This window comes from Lutjanus erythropterus, chromosome 10 (genome assembly GCF_056507025.1).
Source record: "Lutjanus erythropterus isolate fLutEry1 chromosome 10, fLutEry1.hap2, whole genome shotgun sequence".
NCBI classification, from domain to species: domain Eukaryota; kingdom Metazoa; phylum Chordata; class Actinopteri; order Lutjaniformes; family Lutjanidae; genus Lutjanus; species Lutjanus erythropterus.
In genome coordinates, this window is record NC_139326.1 from 1548870 (window position 1) to 1571771 (window position 22902).

General features: G+C 42.3%; 1 protein-coding gene across 1 annotated transcript in view; it reads right to left on the reverse strand.

The window, feature by feature from the left end:
- LOC146319769 (uncharacterized) overlaps window positions 1-22645 on the reverse strand; it is a 38163-nt gene extending 15518 nt beyond the window's left edge. The window contains exons 1-6 of the mRNA XM_084727810.1: window positions 22388-22645; window positions 19251-19344; window positions 13835-15153; window positions 13637-13727; window positions 9445-12258; window positions 7883-8008 (exon numbers count right to left, since the gene is read on the reverse strand). Coding sequence (XP_084583936.1) covers window positions 7883-8008; window positions 9445-12258; window positions 13637-13727; window positions 13835-15135 — 4332 coding nt within the window. The 5' untranslated portion in view covers window positions 15136-15153; window positions 19251-19344; window positions 22388-22645. The remainder of the gene's footprint in view (window positions 1-7882; window positions 8009-9444; window positions 12259-13636; window positions 13728-13834; window positions 15154-19250; window positions 19345-22387) is intronic.
- Window positions 22646-22902: the final 257 nt, after the last annotated feature.

Here is a 22902-nt window from a genome sequence, read left to right on the forward strand (position 1 = left end):
CAGCGTGTTTGGCAGTTACTGAATTGATGCCGACTCATTCAAAAGTAAAAATAAAATTTTCATATTCAAAAGATGTCTGTCTATTCTTTTTGTTTCTCTGAGCGACATACAACAGTTATAGCTAATCAATATCCATTTTGTTAATAAGCTGCTGACACAGGTTGTGCCACTGCTTACAAAATGTTATCATTCATCAATATTCATCACATTGTTATCATTACAGATATTGTTACACCCGTCTTTCCTGGTGTGGACGGTCCTTAACAGGCCGTCAGACAAATGAGCTTTTGGTCAAATGGTAAAATTTTTTTGAAGGTTTGGAAAAATGTTTTGTCAGATCAATGGCATGGTGACACTTCCAACAGCCACATCCCTGCGTCCGCTTACTCATCTACTGTCCACATGCACCCGGTGTCCGTCTGATTCAGACATGACTGACCTCTTACCGTCATTGGCCCAGTGGAGCAACACGCTGATCCCAGATCCCACCACCACAGTTGGTTCTGTCTAAAACTACAACATGTCAAAATGAGATGTACAAACATGAGACCGCCACACTGACGTCATAAAAACACCTCTTATCTTTAGCAGCTGTGACTCATGAGCAAACAGGCGTAACCTAAAGATAGGAACAACTTGACTGCAATGTATCCATAATATCCCTACATGGATTTCTAAATCTGTCCTTTACAGAGCACACAGCAGGGTGAATGTCAGGGTGGAGACAAGTCACAGGAAGCCAAGGAATCACAGTTGTGTTCAAGAGTTCAGCTCTTTTGAAAATACGAATAACTACACTTTCTAACAGGAATCCCACTTTCTCTCAGTCCTTGTGCCTAATTTAATTATCAAAACACACAAACCGTAGGCAACACGATGAGCTGAAGAACCAGAATGACAACAGCTTTGCAAAACAAAGAGAGAGACGGACAAAGAAAGGTTTACATTGTGCCAAGGACAATACAACATGTTGAAGTGATGAAAGCACATGAAGAGATGGATGAGGAGGGGCAGAGGGATGGAAGTTCTTGACATGTTTGGCTCGGGACCAAATAGTTGACGAAGGAGCAGCTGTTAACACAGTGACGTTACAGAACTGCATGGAACCTTCTGAGAAATGACTTGAATTTCTCATGTGCTTTATTTAACTTTGACAGATGTTAAAGTTATGCTGCTGCTGAGCATATAGTTATAGTAAACACTGACTCGAACAGTCACTTGAAGGGAAGTTCAGTTCTTTTCATGCGGATGTCCAGACAGTGCTGATGGTAAATATAGTGAATTAAAGAAAAATATTCCTTGGTGCTGCTATATTGACCAAGAAAGACGAGTCCTCCAGCCCACGGAGCCATGCTGGCACTGCCTACATGTACCAGGATGCACTACGTGGTAGCTTCTGACGTCAATGTCGCCATGCCGCCACATATCACCATTGGGGCTGGGTATTGGTACTCAATACCTTTTAGGTATTGAATGAAATAACCCAGTACCAAATAGTATTGGAACCATACCTGTATTCAATCCTTCTGGTAGCCAGATTCAGAAAATAATTACCATCTGTATGACTTTGTGAGTTATGACTGACCCTCTACTGTAGCTGCAGCTAGCAGCAACATACAGTCTGTGGTGGTGAAGTCGAGCGGTGAATCTGACCAAAAAGCTATTCAAACATCGCTTCCAGGGTAATTTGCTGGTAATGGAAATAATGTATATTTTTAGAATTATCACAACTTCTTGTGGCACTGCTGAAGTGGCCCCCCCTATGAGATCACAATACCAGCAGAGGCCCCAAACCTGATCTGAGTTCGACGCGAGTTGCGGGCTCCATTTTTTTGGGAGATTTGTCGGGTGAATGAGACAGTTGGATGCTGTTGTCAGAGAAGGCTTTTCTGTCATCAACAACTATACAACCATCCATTATGATGTTTCACTGTGGACATATTCATATGTTTGGTAGGCCTCGCCCAACCCTAATCACCACCCAGGCCTAAAGCTATTATCTTGTTGGCTAAGCTTGGCATAAGATGAAAGAAATACTCTAGCAGCCCCCCGGCTACCCAGAGGAGAAAACTAGAAAACCAAACTGAAGTAGCTTGTAGTTCTTCCTGCATTCAGTGACATCACTGAAACATCACTGGATGCAGGAAGAACAGATTTTGCAGCAGGAGAACTCTGTTTTCTCAATATAGCAGCACTGAGAAATTTACTACCATCAATACTGATTGGACATCAACACAGAAAGTGATGAGTTTTCCCTTTAAAGTAATGAGTCACACTGGTACATGCTTAATACTTGTGATTATAGTGTGTGACTGGTGGTAGTTCTAAGTTGTGTGTTGTCTTACAGCAGTGGGGGTGTTGGGTGCGGTGCGTCTGCGTAGGGACAAACGTTGCTGGCTGCGCAGTGAGAACCTGCGGATGGACTCCCTGCTGCGGGAGGCCAGAGATCGCAGTGAGTTGGTTCTCTTGAAGTCCCCGGTCCCATCCTCTCCCCCTCGGCCTCTCCTCTCCACCGAACTGGACAGAAGGCTGAACGCCCCGTGAATGGAGCGGCGGACGTTTCCCACCCATCCTGACATCTGAGTGTGAGCCACTGACAGCTTGTCCCCGAGATACTCCATCACAACCCACGACAGACAGGAGCTGCTGCGTCAGAGGAGTCTGTGATCTGAGCTGTGATTTTTAAGGAAGCATTAGAGTTTGGTTCTGCTGGAGGGGTGACGGTCCACTGTCCTAGGTGTTCACTGATGTGTTGCTGGGTCAATACTGCAGCAGTGAAGAAGGTGACAGAGAGAACAACAACACGGTCCACTGTGATGATGTTACAGCACTGCAGTCAGTCCTGACCGTTACAGGACGGAGCCTCTGCTCAGTTTCTTTCTGCAGTGCAGTCCCACCGGAGACTCTGTCTCAACTCATCACTCTGAAGGCTCCAGACTGTCCTGAAGTGAATTGTGAAGCCTTCTAATGTCTATTTCGATGCACACAAGATACGCCAGCGATGATATGCCTGGCACAGCAACTAAGTGGGCACGTAAAGGTTACGTAAGGCGAGGACTTCACTATTAGTTATGCAGGGCACTACTCTGTGAGACAGCCTGAAAAACTGCTGTGCTGTCTACCAACAGGTTCCTCAGCCATGTTTCTCCAGATTCAAACACACCGGTGTAACCTCCTCAAGAGTCACATAATCACATCCTCAACATACTATTTACGTTTGGCAAAACATTCATTTATCTGTTTTCATCACACAAGTCAACTATGCTAATAATACTGAGTATGAGAATTAGTTTTTATCAATACTCTGACACTTCTCCAGGTGTGAGCTTCTCTGTTCTTAGTTAGAGCCGACCTGACAGGATCCCCCAGAACTGATGATGATACATTTCCTCCAAAACAAGGCCCAGGTTAAAAGTTGAGAAGTCCATCCATCCAATGAGGCTACATTCCCACGCTGTGCTACCTTCTGTCAAAAAGCTGCGAGGAGAAATGGTGCAGGACAGCTGCTGTAGTTATTCCATAAAGAAACCCAATGCAAAGAAAACAGGAGAGAGTCCTGAGGTGGAGAAGTCAAATCCACAGGATCAGAGAGGGAAAATGTTTCCCTCCTTGCCTTTTTCTGCAGGTACAGGCAGGTAGGAGAAAATGCGTCAGCGGAGCTGCTCTCTGTACTCAGCACTGTAGGACGCAGCGTCAAGGAGAAACTGGGTGGAGAGAGAGGAGGGAGTGTGGTCGGAGTCACAGAGAGAATGAGAGAGGGAGAGAGAAGGGGAGGTCCCTGATTCAGAGCGGGAGGGAGGAGGAGGGTGATATATGTTCTGCGGCGCTCCAGCCTGATTCAGTCGCAGGGCAGGACGAGAAGTGAGCAGAGGAGCAGTGACACAAATGTAAATGTTGCTTTTACACAGCATCTCTATTCCAAACAGGAAGCAGGAGTGAAAGTGTTGATGACAAACGATATCATCAGACAGGAACGGGCACAAGTGATGATCATGTTAACGAGAAGAATATAAATAGGTCGATTAGACATGCATGAGAGAAAAGAGTGAAGAGACAGGTGTGGCTCATCAACCTGTCAGCAGCACAAAGAATCACAGTCAGGTGGATGTTTGTTTAAATCTCACTCACGAGTCAGACTCATGCAAACAGACGAGAAAACACATCCAACTTCCTGATACATGACACTCAAACAGCTCTGTGTTGTATGGAGTCACTGAACTGGTCCCTGAATAAAGCCACAGTGGGCGACTCCAGAGACCTCAGAGCAAACTGGGACAGAGGGGCTCATAAAAGCTGAACCTCTGTCCACACATGCCCCCTACAGGTAATCTGATTAACTTTTGTTTGAAGTGCTGCAGGCAGGTCTGCTGAGAGCTTCTCAGTTTCCAACATGAAACAAACTGACCTCTCTCACGTACTGCTCAGCCTGAAAATGGCTGCTTCAGGTTTCACTGTGGCTTGATTTCACTGCAGCCTTTCTAAAGAAAGAAAAAAAAACTGTGCTCCATGCTGCAATGTTTTAAGGTGTTTACTGCAATGAAGTTCTGGGAGAAAGTGAAAATTCAAAAAAAAAAAAAAAAAAAAAAAAAGAAAAACAAAGGAAAGAAATTGTAGAATAAAAATCTAGGCAAGTTGCTCCAGGGAAAGTGAAATCACAGTGTTCCAAATAACCAACTTACCAAAAACTCACAAAATATGTTGTTTATTTATTTATAAATAAAGAAGCAAATAAATAAAGTATTGCACCTGAGAGACATTCCACAAAGATGCAAAATCTTTTGGAAGCTACAACTCAAAACAGAAGTCACAACAGAACAAAATGATAAAATATTTAAGTCCACAGAGCTTTGTTAAGTGTAAGGGATGTGACGATTCACTCATGCATCTGATGCATTGGACTTTAATGTGTAAGATAGGAGAGCATCGGTTCAGATGGCCTGTATCAGTAAAAACATGAATCAGGAAAAAAAAATAAATCGATGCAGCACTCACATATTGATACATCTCATTAGGGCGTGCACATTTCTCATTTTTTGCTTCAAGGAGCTAACACTGTAACTTTCGTCCATTTTCTCTCTCTCTACTCCTGCCTCTTGCCTACACTGTTAAAACTATCAGGATTTCTTCTTGAAACTGATACTACCCTCAAAATTGTATTGCTATATATAGCTATTTAAATATTTCTATGATGCATCGTATTGTTGAACATTTATCAAGATATTCTGAGTGATTGTGATGACCATCATTCACTATTTTATTACCTTTTTTAGACTAATCACTTCATTAAGCATGAAAATAATCAACAGATTAATCAGTGCTGAAAAGAATAATTACTTACTGCCTTACTCAAAATAAATTCATCAAACCAACATGTTTACAGTTATCAAACACAAATTGCTGTTAGTTTATATGAGAGTCAAGTTTTGCTCTACTAACTTTAATAAAAGGATTAAAATTGAAGTAACAGAAAGAATCCAGACAGAATTATATCACAGGACGTATCTCATTACTGCTCCCATGATTCCCCTAATATTCCTCCTCCTGCTGGAATACTTGGAAGTGACTCATGGCTGCTCATCACTTCCTCTCTTCTGCTGACATCATCAATCTGAGCGCAGCCTCTGCCTGAGACCCGACCGGCAACACACAGAGGAGCCGATACAGGATGGAGCATCGGGACATACAGCTGAATTTTACTGTATGTGAAGTATAAGTACACTCAGTCCGTTGTACGAGGACGTCTGACAGAGAAACATGCTCGTTTTATGCGCGGTCACTCACCCAGAGGCAGGTTGGAGTCAGGCAGCAGGACCACATGTACAACACAGCTCTCAGCGCGGCGGTGCCCATCTCTGCTCTGAACCACTCAGCAGCCTCAGACCTCCAACTTCAACCAATGACATCACCGATCACACAACTATTATCTCATCTGTCTGAGGACGCTTCCTTCAGCCAGTAAATACAAAGGAGGGAAATGAATCATATCTGAAATCTGCCAACAGTGATGCATTTCAGCATTAAATGTTATTTGTAATTTCAGTAAATGCTGAAGCCAAATTCTCAACCAGATTTATAAATCACTGAGGTTTTTATTTTCAAAACTACTCACATATAAACATCTAAAACAGCCACACAACTAGGTTTACACAGTTCATCAAAATCTTATTGAAAATTTAATACAGCTTTCTGCAATTTTCCAGTAGCAGGAATATGCAACATTTGTTAAAGGCAAAACCTCTGTCAAAAAACTTCTAAATGAATGAATGCAGTGAACCTTTTTTTTTATTTTACAAGATTTAATTTCACACCACATTAGCCTTGGGTGGTATCTGTTTTCATAACTTCACACCTTCCTGACATTTGACTGGGATATACAGTATATGATGGTATTTATGTGAAAACACAAATCATTAAAAGGAGCTGGTCATAGAAGTTAGCGTAGCATATACAACATCGTTTAGCTTAGCACAAGTCCTGCTGGATTTAAATACTTATGATCTACTGAATAATGATGAATGATAATCATATAATTATTCTCTCTCTACAGTACTTCGGTATAATGCAGTTTTCTCAGATATTTTTCCTTTTTCAAAATACCGCAATTTGGTTCTGGTTTTGTGATTTGGGTATGGCACTGGCCATATTGAGATTTTGATCATTTTGCGATCAATTGTTTCAGATAACCCATATTGTAAATCATAGCTTCAGATTTCCAAACACCCTGGTACACAGTAACACCTTACTGCCCAAGTCTACACCACATTATTTTACTGGATAATTAGCACCATTTTCTCATTTTGGCACAAAGTCTCTAATCCACTGGATCTTTTTCCACACACAATATATTCAGAGTCGTAAAAAAAATTGCACTACACTACTGACACCTTTTCAAAGCAGCACACCTGTTTCAGCTTACAGGCGAATGTAAGTCAGCTACTTTCAAACCAAAACACTGAGCAGCACTGGCCACTGCAATGACTAACAGTGACACTGGCACACTGAAACACAACCACTAGATGGCAGAAGTGATGGTAAAATCATGGTGACTTAATCTGAGCTCTGTATCACAGCAGTGTGTAATTATGACACAATAAATACACTGAACTTCTGGGTTTACAGTGTAGGCCTTCAACCTCTGCCTGCAATCACAGCTTCGATGACACAGAGCTGCCAGAACACAAACCTGCATGTCTGATCAACACCTGACCTGCCTGGATACAGATGATGTGCATGTATATTTAACATGTGATGTGGCAAATAAGCAGATTAATTTGGTTATATTTCAAAATGTAACAAACAAATGTGAACTGCAAGGTTAAAAGCCAGGAATAACAACCAATCAGCAGTGAGGAACATAAATATTAGGTGTGTGTTTGTCTGCAGGACACATGATCATTACAGGTCATTTCACTTCACAGCTTTCCCTGAGCCGTGCTGACAGGCTGCTGATAAACGAGCAGTGGGAGCATGTACTCATTAACCATTTGACTAATCCAATCCTGAATTACAGGCCTGAGAAGGTGTTCAGTCACCGCGACTCTCCTACAGCGTGACGTGGGGTGGGTGGAGGTGAGTCTACGAGGTCGTGCCTTCAACATGAGTCACCGGTGCTTTACTACATGAGAAGCAGCACTGAACCATCAACTTTCAGTCAACAAGCTGCATTCCACTAGTGTCTACTGTCTGTCCTTACTGCATGAGACACACACACTCAAGGACACATGTAATACTGCTGACACTCAAGTGCACACAGATTTCCCTCCACAGAGCTGTGAGAGGAAAAAGTTCAGATGAAAACAGTAACACAGCAGCAGTTTCTGACCTCATTGACGAACATTTTACCTGTAACCCAGAGGCTGAGCTGCAGCCTGATCAGACTCACCCAGCTGTGGCGGTCCTGCTCTCTGTGAGCGCTGCGGCTCCTCATCCTGGACAGACTTCCCTCCACGGCGCTGCTGGAAGGGGCTGACCGCCGTGACACACTGCGAGAACGCATCCTGTTCAGCTCCTAACAACAAACGGGGACCGGAGTGAACTCCTCATCTTCATCACGTCAAAACTTTTGCCCTGACAGCTGGATGCCGTAGACTACTATCTACCACATGATCATTTTGCCTGACCCCATTCAGAACTACATTTAAACTTTATGACTGGGTTAAACCAATAAAGAGGTTTAAAATGAACACATCCAGATGTTGGAGGAAACATGGGCTGATACGCTAGACAGCATCAAGGTTCTAAGAATTTTGAACAGAACCATTCAAGAACCAGAGAACATTTAGCGAAAAAGAGGTTTGGTTGCACAGAGTCTGATATATCCATACCAGCAGTCAGTGCTGGACTAATGTCTGTCTCCACACACGCACATTCTGCTATAGAGGGAAAAAAACACCCCGCCTGGTTTGCATTTCTTTAAACCAATCATAAACATCTTGGGCGGCACAAAGCCCAGGATGCAGCGACAGTGCTGCTGCAAAATAATGTAGAGGGAGAACTTGTTTTGGTGGAACATTTGCACATCAGAAAATGACTACATCACTGGTAGAATCTGTTAGCTTGTTTACATTTGTGCCATTGCATCCCAGGTCCTAATGTGCTGTTTTCAGCTTGTACGTTGCAGCGTGGAGGTTTTTTGTTGTTTCCCAGGGACTTTGAAAATGAAGATTCATATGCAGTGATGCTGCTTGGAGCAAACGACCAGTGGCAGGATTTATACCAGCACTGTGAGTCAGACTAGGTTGGACCCGTTTTATCTAATCAAGATTTCCTTGTTTCTGAGGTACATGAAGAGGAATAAATAGCAAAAACAGACAACCAAAAAAATCATTACTATCAGCAATCGGCCAAATTGGTATTGGCCCAGAACGTCAGTACATCCTTATATTTTTATGACTGTGGACACTTGTGAACTTTAACGTGTTTCAGCCCCAGCAAAGTAAGAACAGAGGACAGGATGTGTAGTTGATTTGGTTTGTTGCTAGTTGGTTTCATTCAGTTTATTTGCTTACCATGTTATAAATGTTTTATTTATTTCTGATGAACGTTTGCTGTTTTTTACTTTTGTTTGTACTTACATACTCTGTTGTATTTTCTTTAATCATGTTCAAAATAAAATCTTATATAATCTAGACCCAGCATCTTTCCTCAGTTTTATCGTCCGTTCTGCTGCTGTTGTGCTACAAGTGTAAAAGACTTAGCTAGTGCTGATGATGTTAGTTGAACTTTTTTAATTAATTAATATAATTAATTAATAAACTATGAAAATAATCATTAGTTGCAGCCCAAAATAACATCACCATGTACAACATATGGTGACAGTATTGTACCCTCCTAATTTTCACTCTAATCTCAGATCTCTCACCTCAGTTTGATGGATAATCTCTACATTCAAATGTAGCATTGGATTTCAACACACTGAGACTGCATTTCATATTTCTGACTCACCTGGGACCCGTGTGACCTCCTGTGGCTCCGGACGTCTCCCCTGCTGTCCTGAAGCTCTCTGGGAACCCAAATCTGCTCTGCAGCAGCTCCATCTGAGGTTCCTCCAGAAAAAAGGCCCAAGTGAAGCCTCTCATCCAGCACAGCGGAGCGGGGCCTCTGAGGAGCCAGGAGCCGCTCCTCCTGCCTGAGGAGGAGCTGCTCCGGACTCACTCTGTTGGCGTGCTTCCTGGGTTCGGGTTTGTCCACAGACATCTCGACAGGCCGCAGCTCCCAGGGGTCCTGAGGAGAGGTCGTCCACACTGGAGCTGTGATGCCTCCTGAGGTCTGCAGTGGAACCTTCCAGCTGACATCTCTCTCAGGTGTCAGTAGTGATCCCGCTCCAAACCCAGCGTCCAGACCAGACACAGGGAACAAGTCTTTACTTGGGGACGGCTGAGCTTGAGACGTAAAGGAGTCGATGTCGAGGATGGCGAGTTTGTAGGACTCCTCTGCTCTCGGAGACGGCTCCTTCCATCGTGTCGCAGGGTCACTGCGAGGAGGAGTGGCCTTGGAGAATGGATCATTTCGGAGCACAGCGTCCAGATCAACCACTTTAGGCCTGAGAGGCGACGTTTCCATCCTCGCTCTCTCCTGTTCCTCCTTCTTCTGCTTCTCCTTCAGCCGCTGCCTCTCTGCCTCCTGCTGTTTGGCGATCTGTCTAATCTTCTCGGCCTCGTCCCTCTCCATCTTCTCCCTCAGCCTGCGCTTCTCGAGCTCTAAGATCTGCTGTCTCTCTGCCTCTCTCTGCCTCTGCCTCTCCATCTCTTTAATTCTCTCCAACTCCTCCTTCCTCTGCCTCTCCCTCTCCTGCTCTCGCTGTCTCAGCCTCTGGTTCTCCAGCTCCTGACTCTCCAGATCAAGCTGCCTCTGTCTCTCTCTTTCCAAATCTCTCTGTCTCTGTCTCTCCAGCTCTTTCTGCTTTTCCTTCTCGATCTCTTTCTGACGCTCCTTCTCCATCTCCTTTAGCCTTTCCCTTTCTTTCTCCAGCTCTTTCAGTCTCAACATCTCCTGCTCTACAGCCATCTGTTTGAGTTTTTCAGCCTCTTCTCGCTCCTTCTTCTCTCTGAGTCTCTGCTTCTCCATCTCCAGGAGCTGCTGCCTCTCCTCTTTCAGTCTCAACATCTCCTGCTCTACAGCCATCTGCTTGAGTTTTTCAGCCTCTTCTCGCTCTTTCTTGAGTCTCTGTTTCTCCATCTCCAGGACCTGCTGTCTCTCCTTCTCTTTCAATATTAACATCTCCTGTTCCAAGGCCATCTGTTTGAGTTTTTCAGCCTCTTCTCGCTCCTTCTTCTCTCTGAGTCTTTGTTTCTCCATCTCCAGGACCTGCTGCCTCTCCATCTCTTTCTGCTTCTGTCTTTTAAACTCTAAGAGCTGCTGTCTCTCCATCTCTTTAATTCTCTCCCTCTCCTCCAGTATCTGCTTCTCCTTTTGGACTTCCAGCAGCTGTCTCTCCTTGTCCAGCTCTCTCTGCCGCTCTTCCTCCCTTTGTCTCTGCCTCTCCTGTTCACGTTGTCGCTCCCTTTCCTGCTTCTCTTTTTCTGTCTTTCTCTGTCTCTCCAGTTCTCGCCGCTTTTCTTTCTCAAGCTGCCGTTGCCTCTCTCTTTCCAGCCTCTCCCTCTCCAACTCTTGGAGTTTCTGTTTTTCAAGCTCCATCTGTTTCTGCCTCTCCAGTGCTCGTTGTTTCTCCTCAAACTCCTGTTTCTCCTTCTCAAAGGCTTTCTGTCTTTGCCTTTCAAACTCTCTCTGCATCTCCCTCTCCTTCATCCGTTCAAACTCTAATTGTGCTTCCCTTTCCATTTCCAGCTGCCTCTGTTTTTCCCTCTCGAGCTCTTTCAGTTTGGCCTTCTCTGTCATCTGTCTGTCCAGTGCTGATCTGATCTCCCCATGTGACATTTGGCTCCTCATCAGCAGCTCCTCGACTTGATCGTGGGAGGTTTTTCCAAAAGCTTCTTCTAAAGAAGGATTTCTCCTGACTGGAGGAGTCTTCCCTTGCAAGTCCCAACTCCTCGCTCCTGCATCTACGGGAGAAACTGGCTCCTGGATTTGTCCAGTCAAAGCAAAATACGTTGCCCTGGGTTTCGGCTGTTCCTCCGCCTGCAGCATCTTCAAACGTTTTGGTGCTGCAGCCTCCTGTTCTCTGTCTTTATCCAAAGCTACTTGCTCTTCCCTTCGTGACTCCTTTAGCATCCCTTTCTCTGTACTGGCATCTTGCTCGAGGCCTGTCGTGTTCCACTTCTGCAGAGCTCCGACTCTCAGGTATCGCGGCTGCTGTTCCGGTTCTCTCTGTGCTGAAGCAGTCCGGCTCCCCTCTGAGCGCCTGGAGCGCAGCGTCATGGCCTTGTCCTCCCGCTGTGCTGACGGGATGTTCTCACTCACTGCCCGGCTCTCCTCCACCGCCTGCACCGTGTCAAAGGCGTGTAAGACCCGCAGAGGACTCGATGGAGACACGGGCTCTCTGTAGGTGGCAGTGACCAGAGTTCCCTCATCATCCTCGCTGGTTCCTCTCCTAAACGACAGACTGCTAAGTGAATCCTTGGACTTGTTCGCAGGTTTGCTTTCGTCCATCATCAGCACACTGTGTCTCTCCACAACATTATCAAACAGCGATGCTCTCACTGTCTGTACATCACCGCTGGGAGCACTTTCCTTGGAGGTGGTGCCAAATATCTGTTCTGCCTCTGGCTCTTCAGGTGTGGAGGCCTTTTTGAGCTCTTGGGAATCTTTTACATCCACAAGTGTCTTCTGGTCACTGGGAGTGAAAACTGACTCTTCACTCTAAGAAAAGTCAGAGACATAACTGAGAATTAAAAGGTGATAAGAACAAGCTTTCAACTTGTTTCAACTTATCAATTTATTTAAAAATCAGAAGTTTCTTCTTTGAACAAGAAATAAAAGCTTCAAAATCAACCACCAGAGATCAGAGCAAACGAGACTTGACAACAGAAGAAAACACAACACACAAAAGGAGTAAAAGTGATTGAATGAATGACTGTCAGTGCAGAAACGGTATCCCCCTTGTTCTGTGCTGGCCTCATAACAGTGGGTGTGGTGCAGAGGTGGTAATCAAAGCCTCTCTGTGTTGACCTTTTCCCAGTCATCTCCTCTCTGCGTGTTTCATAACTGGCAGCCACCGGGGATGATTAATGTGCTGGCTGTCTTAGGTTTCACAGCTTTGTACATCTATGGCTGTGACCATTTTTTTCATAACGCCCCATTTCCGGGGAAATTCTTGTCAACACAGACAGAGCAGTCGACAGCAGCTGGGAGCCCTGCTGCTTTTCATAGACGTACGTCAACATGATTTACCTTGTTCATGCCTAACTTTAAAATAGTAAGAATTGGTGTATAGGCAGATAATCAGGGTCATCCTGTCAGCTTTGATCTCTTTCACAATCTATCTCTCAGACTTTACCTGTTAAATGTTCGTGTGCCTTTTTTGTTTTGTCGTATCTTCTCTGCATGCCTCTTTTTTATTTAGGAAAGAGATGAAAAGAAACACACTGAAATGCAACTATGTTTAGAGGGCAGCTTTTCCCCACACTACGCTGCAACACTGACGACGTTTACATGCACAGAATAGTCCCTTTTTTGCCCTTTTTCTGAAATAGATAATGGGCTTCATGCAAGAATCACTCGCAAGCACAGACTGTGTTCTTCAATGGAGCATCAGCACAATTTTAGAACTTTTGTGGCATTCGTCAATACCTTTGTTCCTCCCATTTGTTCTTGAGTGAGATCAGAATTTGACTGTGCACAAAAGCTAATTTGCATTTTGTGCTGTGTAAAGTCTTCCATGATGTTTGAAAGCAGGTGTTTCTCATTCCAAACAGAAATGTGGGTTTTTCTTTTGTGCAGCACTAATTGTTGGCTAGTTGGTTTGTTTACGACACACAGATCTGACCGTTAACAAAATCACAAACTGTGGTAAAAAAACCCAGCTGAGACACATAATTTGTATACATGTCCAAAGAATGTTCCTAAAACATAAATAATAAAGGCAATTCCCACATTTCTAAATCTGAAAATGCAGCATTCAGATTTCCTGAATCCAGATTAGTGTGCATGTAAATGTAGTCAGTGTTTCCTACTTGTCTGCTAAACACAGACTGAGCCAAACAGAAACACTTCCTCAGAAGCTTGGTCCCTCTCTTACCCTCCTCTGGGGTTCTTTGCTGAAGTCATGGCAGTCTGTCGCCTCACTGACGGAAACACTGCCAATGTCAGACGACCTCTCGGATGAAAACCTGATGAACACATATCACACGAGACAAAAGCCATGCATGACAATGGGACTCCAGGACAAAGACATGGGACAAAAGCAGGCTGAGGAGACGCGAGGAGCAGCTCTCACCTTTTAGTCAGGTCCAGGGGCAGGGGGCGGGGCTTCAGTGGCGGTTTCAGGACGGGGCTCTGTGTTGGTGTCGTGTCCTCCGTCAGCTGCTTGATGAGCTGTTTGACACCCACTGCTGGTTCGACTTCAGGGACTGGTTGGACTGGGGAGTGAAGATCTGAGCCCGCGGTGGTAGGAGAGGAGGACGAGTCGAGGAGGAGGCTGATTCGTGACTTGATGCTGACAGAACGCTTGTCCTCACCCGTCTCTTTCACCGCTATGTCTTCTGTCTTTTTGCTGCTTTGGTCTGAGACAACAGGCTTCGTTGCATCATCAGAACTATGAGCCGTGGCACTCTTCGGCATTTTCTCAGACTCTTTCTTCTTCTCCTCTGGAGTGTTCTCTTTCATGTCCTCCTTGGGAGTTTTTCGGTGCAGGGACAGACCAATTGACTCAAATTTGGACGTGAGATCAGCTGACAGCGGTCGTCTTCCAGCCCAGCGAGAGGCAGGTACCGGCGTCTCCGTCTTAGTCGGACTGTCGAGGAAGATGGCGGACACGGGTCTGGGCCTGGAGCCTCTGGGCTGCGGTCTCAGCGGCACGGTGGCTGCCTCGGGTTTAGATTTTTCTTGTTCCTCCTGGCTGAGCTGAGCAAGGAAACCCAAGGACTTGGCTCTGGTGATGGAGGCTCCACCTTTACTGGAGGTCACCTCATCTTTCTCATCCTCTCTTTTCGTGGTTCCAGACCATTCTGCTGCTGCTGCTGCTGCTGCTGGGAGTTTTTTAAGGCTCCTGGAATAAACCAAGCTGGATGGAGCAGGTTTTTGCCTCTCTGCTGGGACAGGAGGACTAGGTTTACTGAGGTCTCCTGGGTCCAGAGGAGGGGCTGGTTTAAATGGTTGGGTGACTGGTTTGGTCGTTTGTCCAGTGCTCAGCTTGTTGGATGTTTTGTAGGAGGTAGAGGCAGGCCGGTTGGGGTTGGTTGACACCGGCTTGGGTTTACCAGCTGGTTGCTGTGGTTTTGGACCAGAAGGAAGCTCTGGTTTGAATCCAGGCAGGCGGGTGGACTCTGGTCGGGGTTTGGGTTGGGGTTTTGGGGCGACGATGGGTTTGATCGTTTGGTTTCTCTCCACAGTGAAGGGTTTGGGAGTGAGCCGTGGTTTGGGGCCAGGGACAGGCTTGTTGGGTTCTGGAGTGATGATGTGGGACTGGTTGATCTCAATGAGGCTGTTACTGGAGTCAGTCAGAGGACTCAGGTGAAGTCGTCCTCCCACCACCGTCCTCCCCACCTCCCCTGTCTGAACCTCCACCTGAGCAGCCATCCTCTTCAACAACAGAACCTGGAAAGAAAGGTTCAAGGGTTCCACATTAAAGGTTTTTTTTTTCCTTGACCGGTCAGGCGAGTAAGTCAGACATCTACTCGCCTGAAATACATTTTTATTTGCCCCTTCACAAAATGTTTATTTTATTAGCAGCTCTCAAATAATTTTCAAAATTTTGTCTTTAAAATGTTTGTCAGTCTAAAACCCAAAGATATTCAGTTTAATATGATAATAAACAAAGAAAATCAGGAAACATCCAAAACAGCATTATTAACAAATTATCTGTTAATCAAAATAGTTTAATAATTAATTCTTTTTTTCACCATTTGCCCAGTTTGGTGAGTAAGTTGCCAGGTTTACTTACCTGACATGGCAAGAGGGCAATCCTTATTGATAAGCTCTAGGTTCTTCTCAGATTAACAGAACAAAAGCTTATCTATAGGATTTTTTTTTTTTACAATTATTATTATTTTATTACAATTATTACCTCTGTGAGGTAAAACTATATTTAATTTTGCTGGAAGATCTTTTGTTTGTTGTTTTTGAATTAACTGAACTGAACTGAGCATATTTCCATTTTTATATAGAAGAGTGTTAAAGAAAACCTGGAGTTTTGAGTTTTAATATTTATTTCTTTTGTGGACAGTGGGATTTGGGGATTCTGCTGTGAATATTTGAGCATTTTACACAGATTTTGTGGGATTTTGTGTGTTTTGAGAAAAACTTTTAAATGCACTCATTCTTATTATTGAGTTAGGTGAAGAGATGTAATGATACCAAAAACTCAGAGTGCAATATGACCACACTAAAAAACAGTCCAGAATATGATATTTATCATAATATTTAAAAAATAAAGAAAAACGATGACTTGAAAATTGTCCGTTAAATGATTGCTCTAACGAGTACGCTATTTTCTATTCATATCAAATTAATTTTTTTCTTTTTGACTTAAAATGCTCCTGCTACCTTTTTTTAATGAAATAAAAGTAGCAGCCGAAACCTTAGCATGTGCAAAAAATGGTCATGAATTGTCTTTGGCAATGAATGTTTGAATTATGTTCAAGTGTAAAACAAAAACAATACAGCAGTCAGCAGCAGTCCTTTTAGAAAATAAAAATAATAAAACAAAAATAATTAACCATGTAATATGACAGTGTATACACAATATACATGATATGACTTATTTATATCCTTTGTGAGGTTTGATTTAAACTGAAAATAAAAACTACAAACTAAACATAAACCTGACAGACTAATTTTAAATGTCAGGACAGAAACCTGGCTGGCACCCAGAAAGAAAGACTGATAATGAAAAGAAGGAAGGCTAAAGGTCAAAGTATCACAAACCACAGCATTAGATCATGCAAATCTAACCTATAATTAGCCTCATAGCGATCACTCTATCGCTCTATCATTTCTGTGGACTTTGTCTGGGGAGTGTCCAACACTGAAACATATTTACACACGCTTACCGATCACTACAGGATGTGAGCTGAATAAGGGATGAATTAATCAATGATTTTTTTTTTGGTTCACAGTGACTGGCCTGTTTCATGAAACTTATTTCATGTCAGTCTGAAAAGCTCAGGTGTAAATAATAAAATTATAAAATTACGGATGGCTTTATTCCATTTAGCTGCTTCAGTTTGAGACATTTCAGACTGGTCTGTAGTGTCAGGCCACTCACAGGTATCAGATTAGTCGAATGCAAGTTTCACAAAAACAAATGCTGATTTATTTTAAGCCCGAAAGTTAGTCGCCCTTCCAAATTTGACCAAAATCCCAACATGGCCAGCTGCAATTTTCAAATTACAGGAGACACAATATTTGTTACGTGTAATATCGTCCAGCCTGAGGAGAACAGTTGATTACAGCCATGTTCTCGTGGCAATGACATGAAAATGATGTGAAAAAAGGACTAAAGTTTCAGCACTAGCAGCATGTTGTTCAGTTGCGTCAGTGGTGAGCTCAAGTTACAATATATTTTCCGACGACTATTTAAATGTGTTTCCTTTCTTTTTACATACTCATATTTGTTTGGCTACAGACTTTGTTCACTCGGCCAGTAGATATCTTAATGCCAACTGAACTACGCTTTGTTTCTCATCTTATTTCCTCTTCACAAAATACATGTTTAGTGATTAATGTGACAGAATTATAGTAGGGATGATAATGATTAAGTTGTGATCAATCAATCGGCTATTAAGGATTTGGTCGATCAGGTAAAATTTAATTGATCTATCAAAAAAAGATCTAAAATACAACTGAGATTATTTTAATCTGCAGACTGTTACTGTGGACACAGTGCAGATAATAGAGTCTGCAGGAGCAACAAAACCCCTTTTAAATCCATAGAACCATTTCAAAATCAATATTTTGTGTCAAATTAATGTTTTTTGGTCAGTAACCGTGTTATAAGCAGGATAGTGCACAGTGAACAGCTCATTATTACAAATTTCATCACTTCAGCTTTCTCGTTGGGGTGTCTGGGATTATTTTACAATAATGAGCTGCTCACTGTACATTATCCCTTACAAATATGTTTAATATATATAGGCCTTTATGTCTTTATGTTTCATAGGCTGTAACACTGTCAGAGAACACGCAACATGTTGCTGTTGCTGGAAATAAAGCTTTGATTGAGGAGGAAAAAATGCATTTGGTATAGTTGGGTAATAGCAAAAGTTTCATGTTTTTATAATAGCAGCAGTGATCGGGACTCTGCACCTTTAAGGTGGAGCCTGAGACAGAGGAAGGACTGGACAACTGTCCAATGTCATGGTTTCCTTTCTCATGTTGTAACGCAGGCAAATCAGGCTCTGACAGTGAACGAGGGATTCCACTGCAGACTCAGAGCAGACTGACGTTCGACACTCAGCTCCTCCCTGAATGAACGTTTATCTGACGCTCAGTCTGTAATCTAAAGGAGGCTCAGTGATAAATATGAGATAACAAGAGTTCATAGATAATATCAGCTGTTTCTATAGTGACAGACACAAATAAACACTCATATTAGAAAATCAACCCAAAAAAATTATTACTACTAACACTAATTATTTTTTTTCAGAATTCATGATTTATATATGAGAAACATTAAACTGTAAACATGAATGTAAAAAACCCAAACATTGGTATTGAACCCTGAATGAAGAGCACTTTACATTTTAGGGACCAAACAACTAATTGATTAATTGAGAAGATGATTGGCAGATTAATCAGGGCTGCATGATAGGGAGAAAAATCAGACTGCAATTATTTTAGTTTTGTGATATGATTCACTTGTAGTAGGAATGATCATTTTTGCATCACATAAAAAAACTACGACATCATTAGGACATCTCTGCTATGTAATTTATAAAATGATCAAAATAGGGGCAAATTAATTTAATTGTTAATTAATAGCAGATTAACTGTTGCAGATGTAACAGTTTTATGTTCATTTTTAGGTTAATTATTTTGTCCAGCTGTTCCTTCCTTTGTCGTGCACAATTTATTGATTAACTAATTGATTTAAATACAAAAAATGTTGAAATTTGCACCCAGTGAAACATTTTTTCACTACAGGCTGTGATAATGAATTGGCAGTTGTGTGCACTGTGCACGGTAGCATATCGTTCTTTATTTTACTGGTTATCTCCATTTTTACTATATGTAATCTGATTACATCTTTTTTATCTGTAGCTGTAATGGAATACATTTTTGTAGCCAGATTATATAATCCTGTTACATGTAATCTGTTACTCCCAAGCTTGTTCATTAAATATATGAAAAAGAATCAAAAATTTATAAGATGAGTTCATGTCAACAAAGCCTTTGTGTTAAAAATGATTTAGTGTGTGACAGAAAATTCAAGTTGTCAGCCGCAAAAAAGGGCTATTTAATAAAAAAAGGTTGTCCCGTTACCCGGTGTAACAAATATATATTTTCCATTATAACTAAAGAGTAAAAATCCAGAGTCGGTTGTGTCCAAATTCTCAGGAATGAGCGTGTTAGCCCTTTAAGAGGCCCCTTCCTCACATCTGTTAATGTGTTCCACATGTTGCTGTGTTCAGATACTTCACTCTCCAGACCTGCAACAGTGACATCCTGGAGTGAATAATCCCGCCATATCTTACCTGACCGGACGTCAACCGTCCGCCGTTGAGCTCTGGCTCCTGTTGTAACCGAGCAGCGATGTCATATCACACGGGAGGAAGAAGATGAAGGAGGCTGAGGAGGAAAAGACACTGTGTCAACAAGGAACACACACCAGCTTTTCATTCATCAAAACTGCAGCAGACAAATCACGGCGGAGCGACGACAGGGCTGTCCCGGTGCTGCCTCCTCTTCTTCACTGTTCTCACGCCTCCACACAGAAGCAAACAGAGGATAAAGCTTCACACTGACAGAGCTGAGTAAACACAGTCACACCCTGACAGGCGAGCTGAGGGCAAACTGCACGTCCAGACATAAAAAACAACAAAATGTACGAGGAGGAAAGTCATTAACTGAGTGCTGCTCAGAGTTTACTTTTCTTATATTTGCATTGCGCCCCGATCAGCTGCCATCACACACACAAACACACACACACACACACACACACACACACACACACACACAGCTCATCTTATCTATGTAAATTCAATCTGTGATGCTGCCGGGACTATTAACACTGTAAACAGTACAGTCGTCACAATACCACAAGTTTAAACTTTGATACAACACTAGTTAGCAGGGCTGCACAACTAATCACAATATTACTGAAATCCCAATATGATCAAATGCAAAATCAGAACCAGAAATATTTTACTGATCCCCAGATTAAACTGCTGACATCACAGGTGCTCCTATTCAAGAAGAGAAAATATATCTAAGCCAAGAGATTTACAAGAATAGAAATATGAAAAAAATGTACATTTTACTTCAAGATATAAAAGAGACAACATAACAACAATAACATTTGTTGGGGTTTTAACCAAACAAACATGTTTTCTTACATCTGGAGAACAAGATTAGTAGATCAGGACATCTCTGCAGCTCTGCTGCACTTAATTTGACCTTTATCAAAAAATTGCATCTTCTGTGATTTGGATTTATCATGTATACATACATAATAATGTTTCAATTAATTGTGCAGCCTAAACCTTAATTAATAATGGAAATAATCACTGGTTACAGCCCTGGTGCTAGTATAAAGTATTCTGATACCACAGCAAAAGAAAAAAGACCGAGGCACATAAAATTGGATAACTTCAATTAACAATCTGCACACAGTGCTGGTACAGAATAAATCTCTGAACACTAAGGCTGTAAAATATGGTCAAACTGCGATGATGTTGAGTGAAATTGCAATATGTGATATGATAAGCAGGACTGATGATTTTTGCATTTCAAAAACATTAATATCATGATGATATGACATCTGTTGGGGTCTGTGCTAAGCCAGGTCATCAATGCAGCACTACAGTACCTCATTAATTGTGCAGGCGTACCGAATACTGTTTAATTTTTCTGCTGCAGCCAAATTTCAAGCAGGACAATAAAGACTGAACTGAAGTGAACTGAGGCTTTTCAATGAGCTCTAAGATCATTTTTGCTTTATACTTGCGGTGCTGAAAAAATATTGAAATATCACCTTCAACGGTGCTACTGTTTGATGACCTTTTGTGTGTATTCCTTGTTTTTCTGTCTGCTCTTTCCTGTGCATCAACTAATAAGTTTCCACTACTTAGGTGCTGATTAAATCATTTTTATCCACATATTCACTGTATCAAAAATAAGAAACAGAAAGAAAAGGAAACGGGATGATCCTGTAAAAACACAGTGACTTGTGCTCAGCTAGCAGAGACTGAAAAGTTAAAAACTTGAACTTTAGATGTTGACAGGAAACGCCTTCGCCAAGATGGAATGCTAAACATTCGCTGTCTGTGATGGTGGGTCGAGCAGCACAGCGGGGATTAGAAGAGGTCTGCCTAATATAGCCTCGAACATACAATAAGACAGAAACAACAAAAATCTAAGATCTGCAACACTTCTAGCATGTACTGAATAATCTAAACATTTGTCAGACATCTTTAAGATGTCTGTGCAGCAGAATTCAGACACACTTCTCTGATTTGTAGCAGGAAGTGGACACAGAGGCAGAGCAGGGCACAGGGCAGCCAGCAGCAGGGTGTTTGTTGTGTTTTGAAACAGAGTGTTACCACTAAAAGATATGAGTAAGTAACCTGGTTCATCCTGTTATACAGACAGAGGAAATATCCTCTCATAGACAATAGACAACCTCGTGTCAATGGATCTGTTATCAGCTAAAAGAAGAAGTACAGACTCGTTCCCTTCTAATGGCAACAAAGCTTTAAACAACAATACACACACGTAACAGTGCAACATGTGACTGCTGACATCAAGAAGACTTTAAGCATCTGTAATATTTATCAGTATTCATAAATAGGGATGCACAATGGGGTTTTTTTTCCAGCTGATACGATAACCAATAATTACCTGCTTCTCATGGCTGATACAATAACATCACAGACAATTTCACACTCAGATTTGAGGATCTTAAGAAGAAGTTGGTCTAACCTGTAGTTTACCTGATGGTAAGAAAGGCTCAGATATAATGAGCAGAGATGAGTCCATATTTTATAACTCTGATCGACTCAAATCTGACTGACATCACTGTTACAAGAAAAACAAACAACAGTTCTGTCTACAGAGATTATCAAACACTTATTAAATTAATCACCAACTATTTTGCTAAGCGATTAATCAGTTTGAGGAAAGAGAAGAAAAGTCCAAATTCTCTGATTTCAGTTTCTTAAATGTGAATATTTTCTGGTTTCTTTACTCCTCTCTGACAGTAAACTGAATATCTCTGAGTTTATATGAATTATTGACTGTATCTAGATTTTTTTTTTAAGTAGCCTCCTAACCATGCCCATTAAAACCAGTGTGTCCCAGTGCAGAATTAGCAACAAGTGCTCCTCTTCCTCCTCCTGCTCACCTACACCAACGTTACCTCTTACATGGAGGACAGAACCAACAGGTCCAGTTAAAAGACGACAGAAGAGTTGGTCTGCTCACACGAGGAGTGAATTTTATTCCTAAAAACTGGACACAAGTGTTGAATGAAGATGATGCATTCAAAGTAAAGGAATAGTTCAACCTGTCCACTTAAAACAAGAGAAGAAGAAGAAGCATCAACAGCTCGTTGCTAGCCGCGGTTAGCTAACAACTCCAGACTGAAGCTGCAGCTCTTTGATCGGACACTTACCGAGCTGAAGGGTCGCTTTTCTTCTTCTGTCGTCGAAACAACCTCAAACGCGACAATTCTCTCATAAAAGTTTCCAGTTTTACCAGTGAAACAACATGTCCTCCCAGCAGGTTAACGCAGTCACACAGCGGCTAACAGAGCAGCTAACTTTAGCTGGTTCAGCTTCAGTTAGCCAACAGGCTGCTGCTGCTCTCTGTGTCTCTGTCCCGTCTCAGGTTGCTGTTGTTGACAGGCTCCAGCAGACGGACAGAGCTCAACTGGTTAGCCTTTGTACCGCTGTAAAGTTAACCTGCACCACAGGTGACTTCCGGCTAGGACTTTCAAAATAAAGCCGATCAGCATTTTTATGAAAACTGACGTCTCACCCAGTTATAATAGTGAATTAAAACTAAATTAAAAACTTAAAACTAAGAGTAAAATGTTTTAGTTAACAGGAAAGAAATACTAGACCTCAAAAAACTAATTGACTCAATATTGAACTTTAAAACAAAACTAAAATAAAATTTGAACAAAAG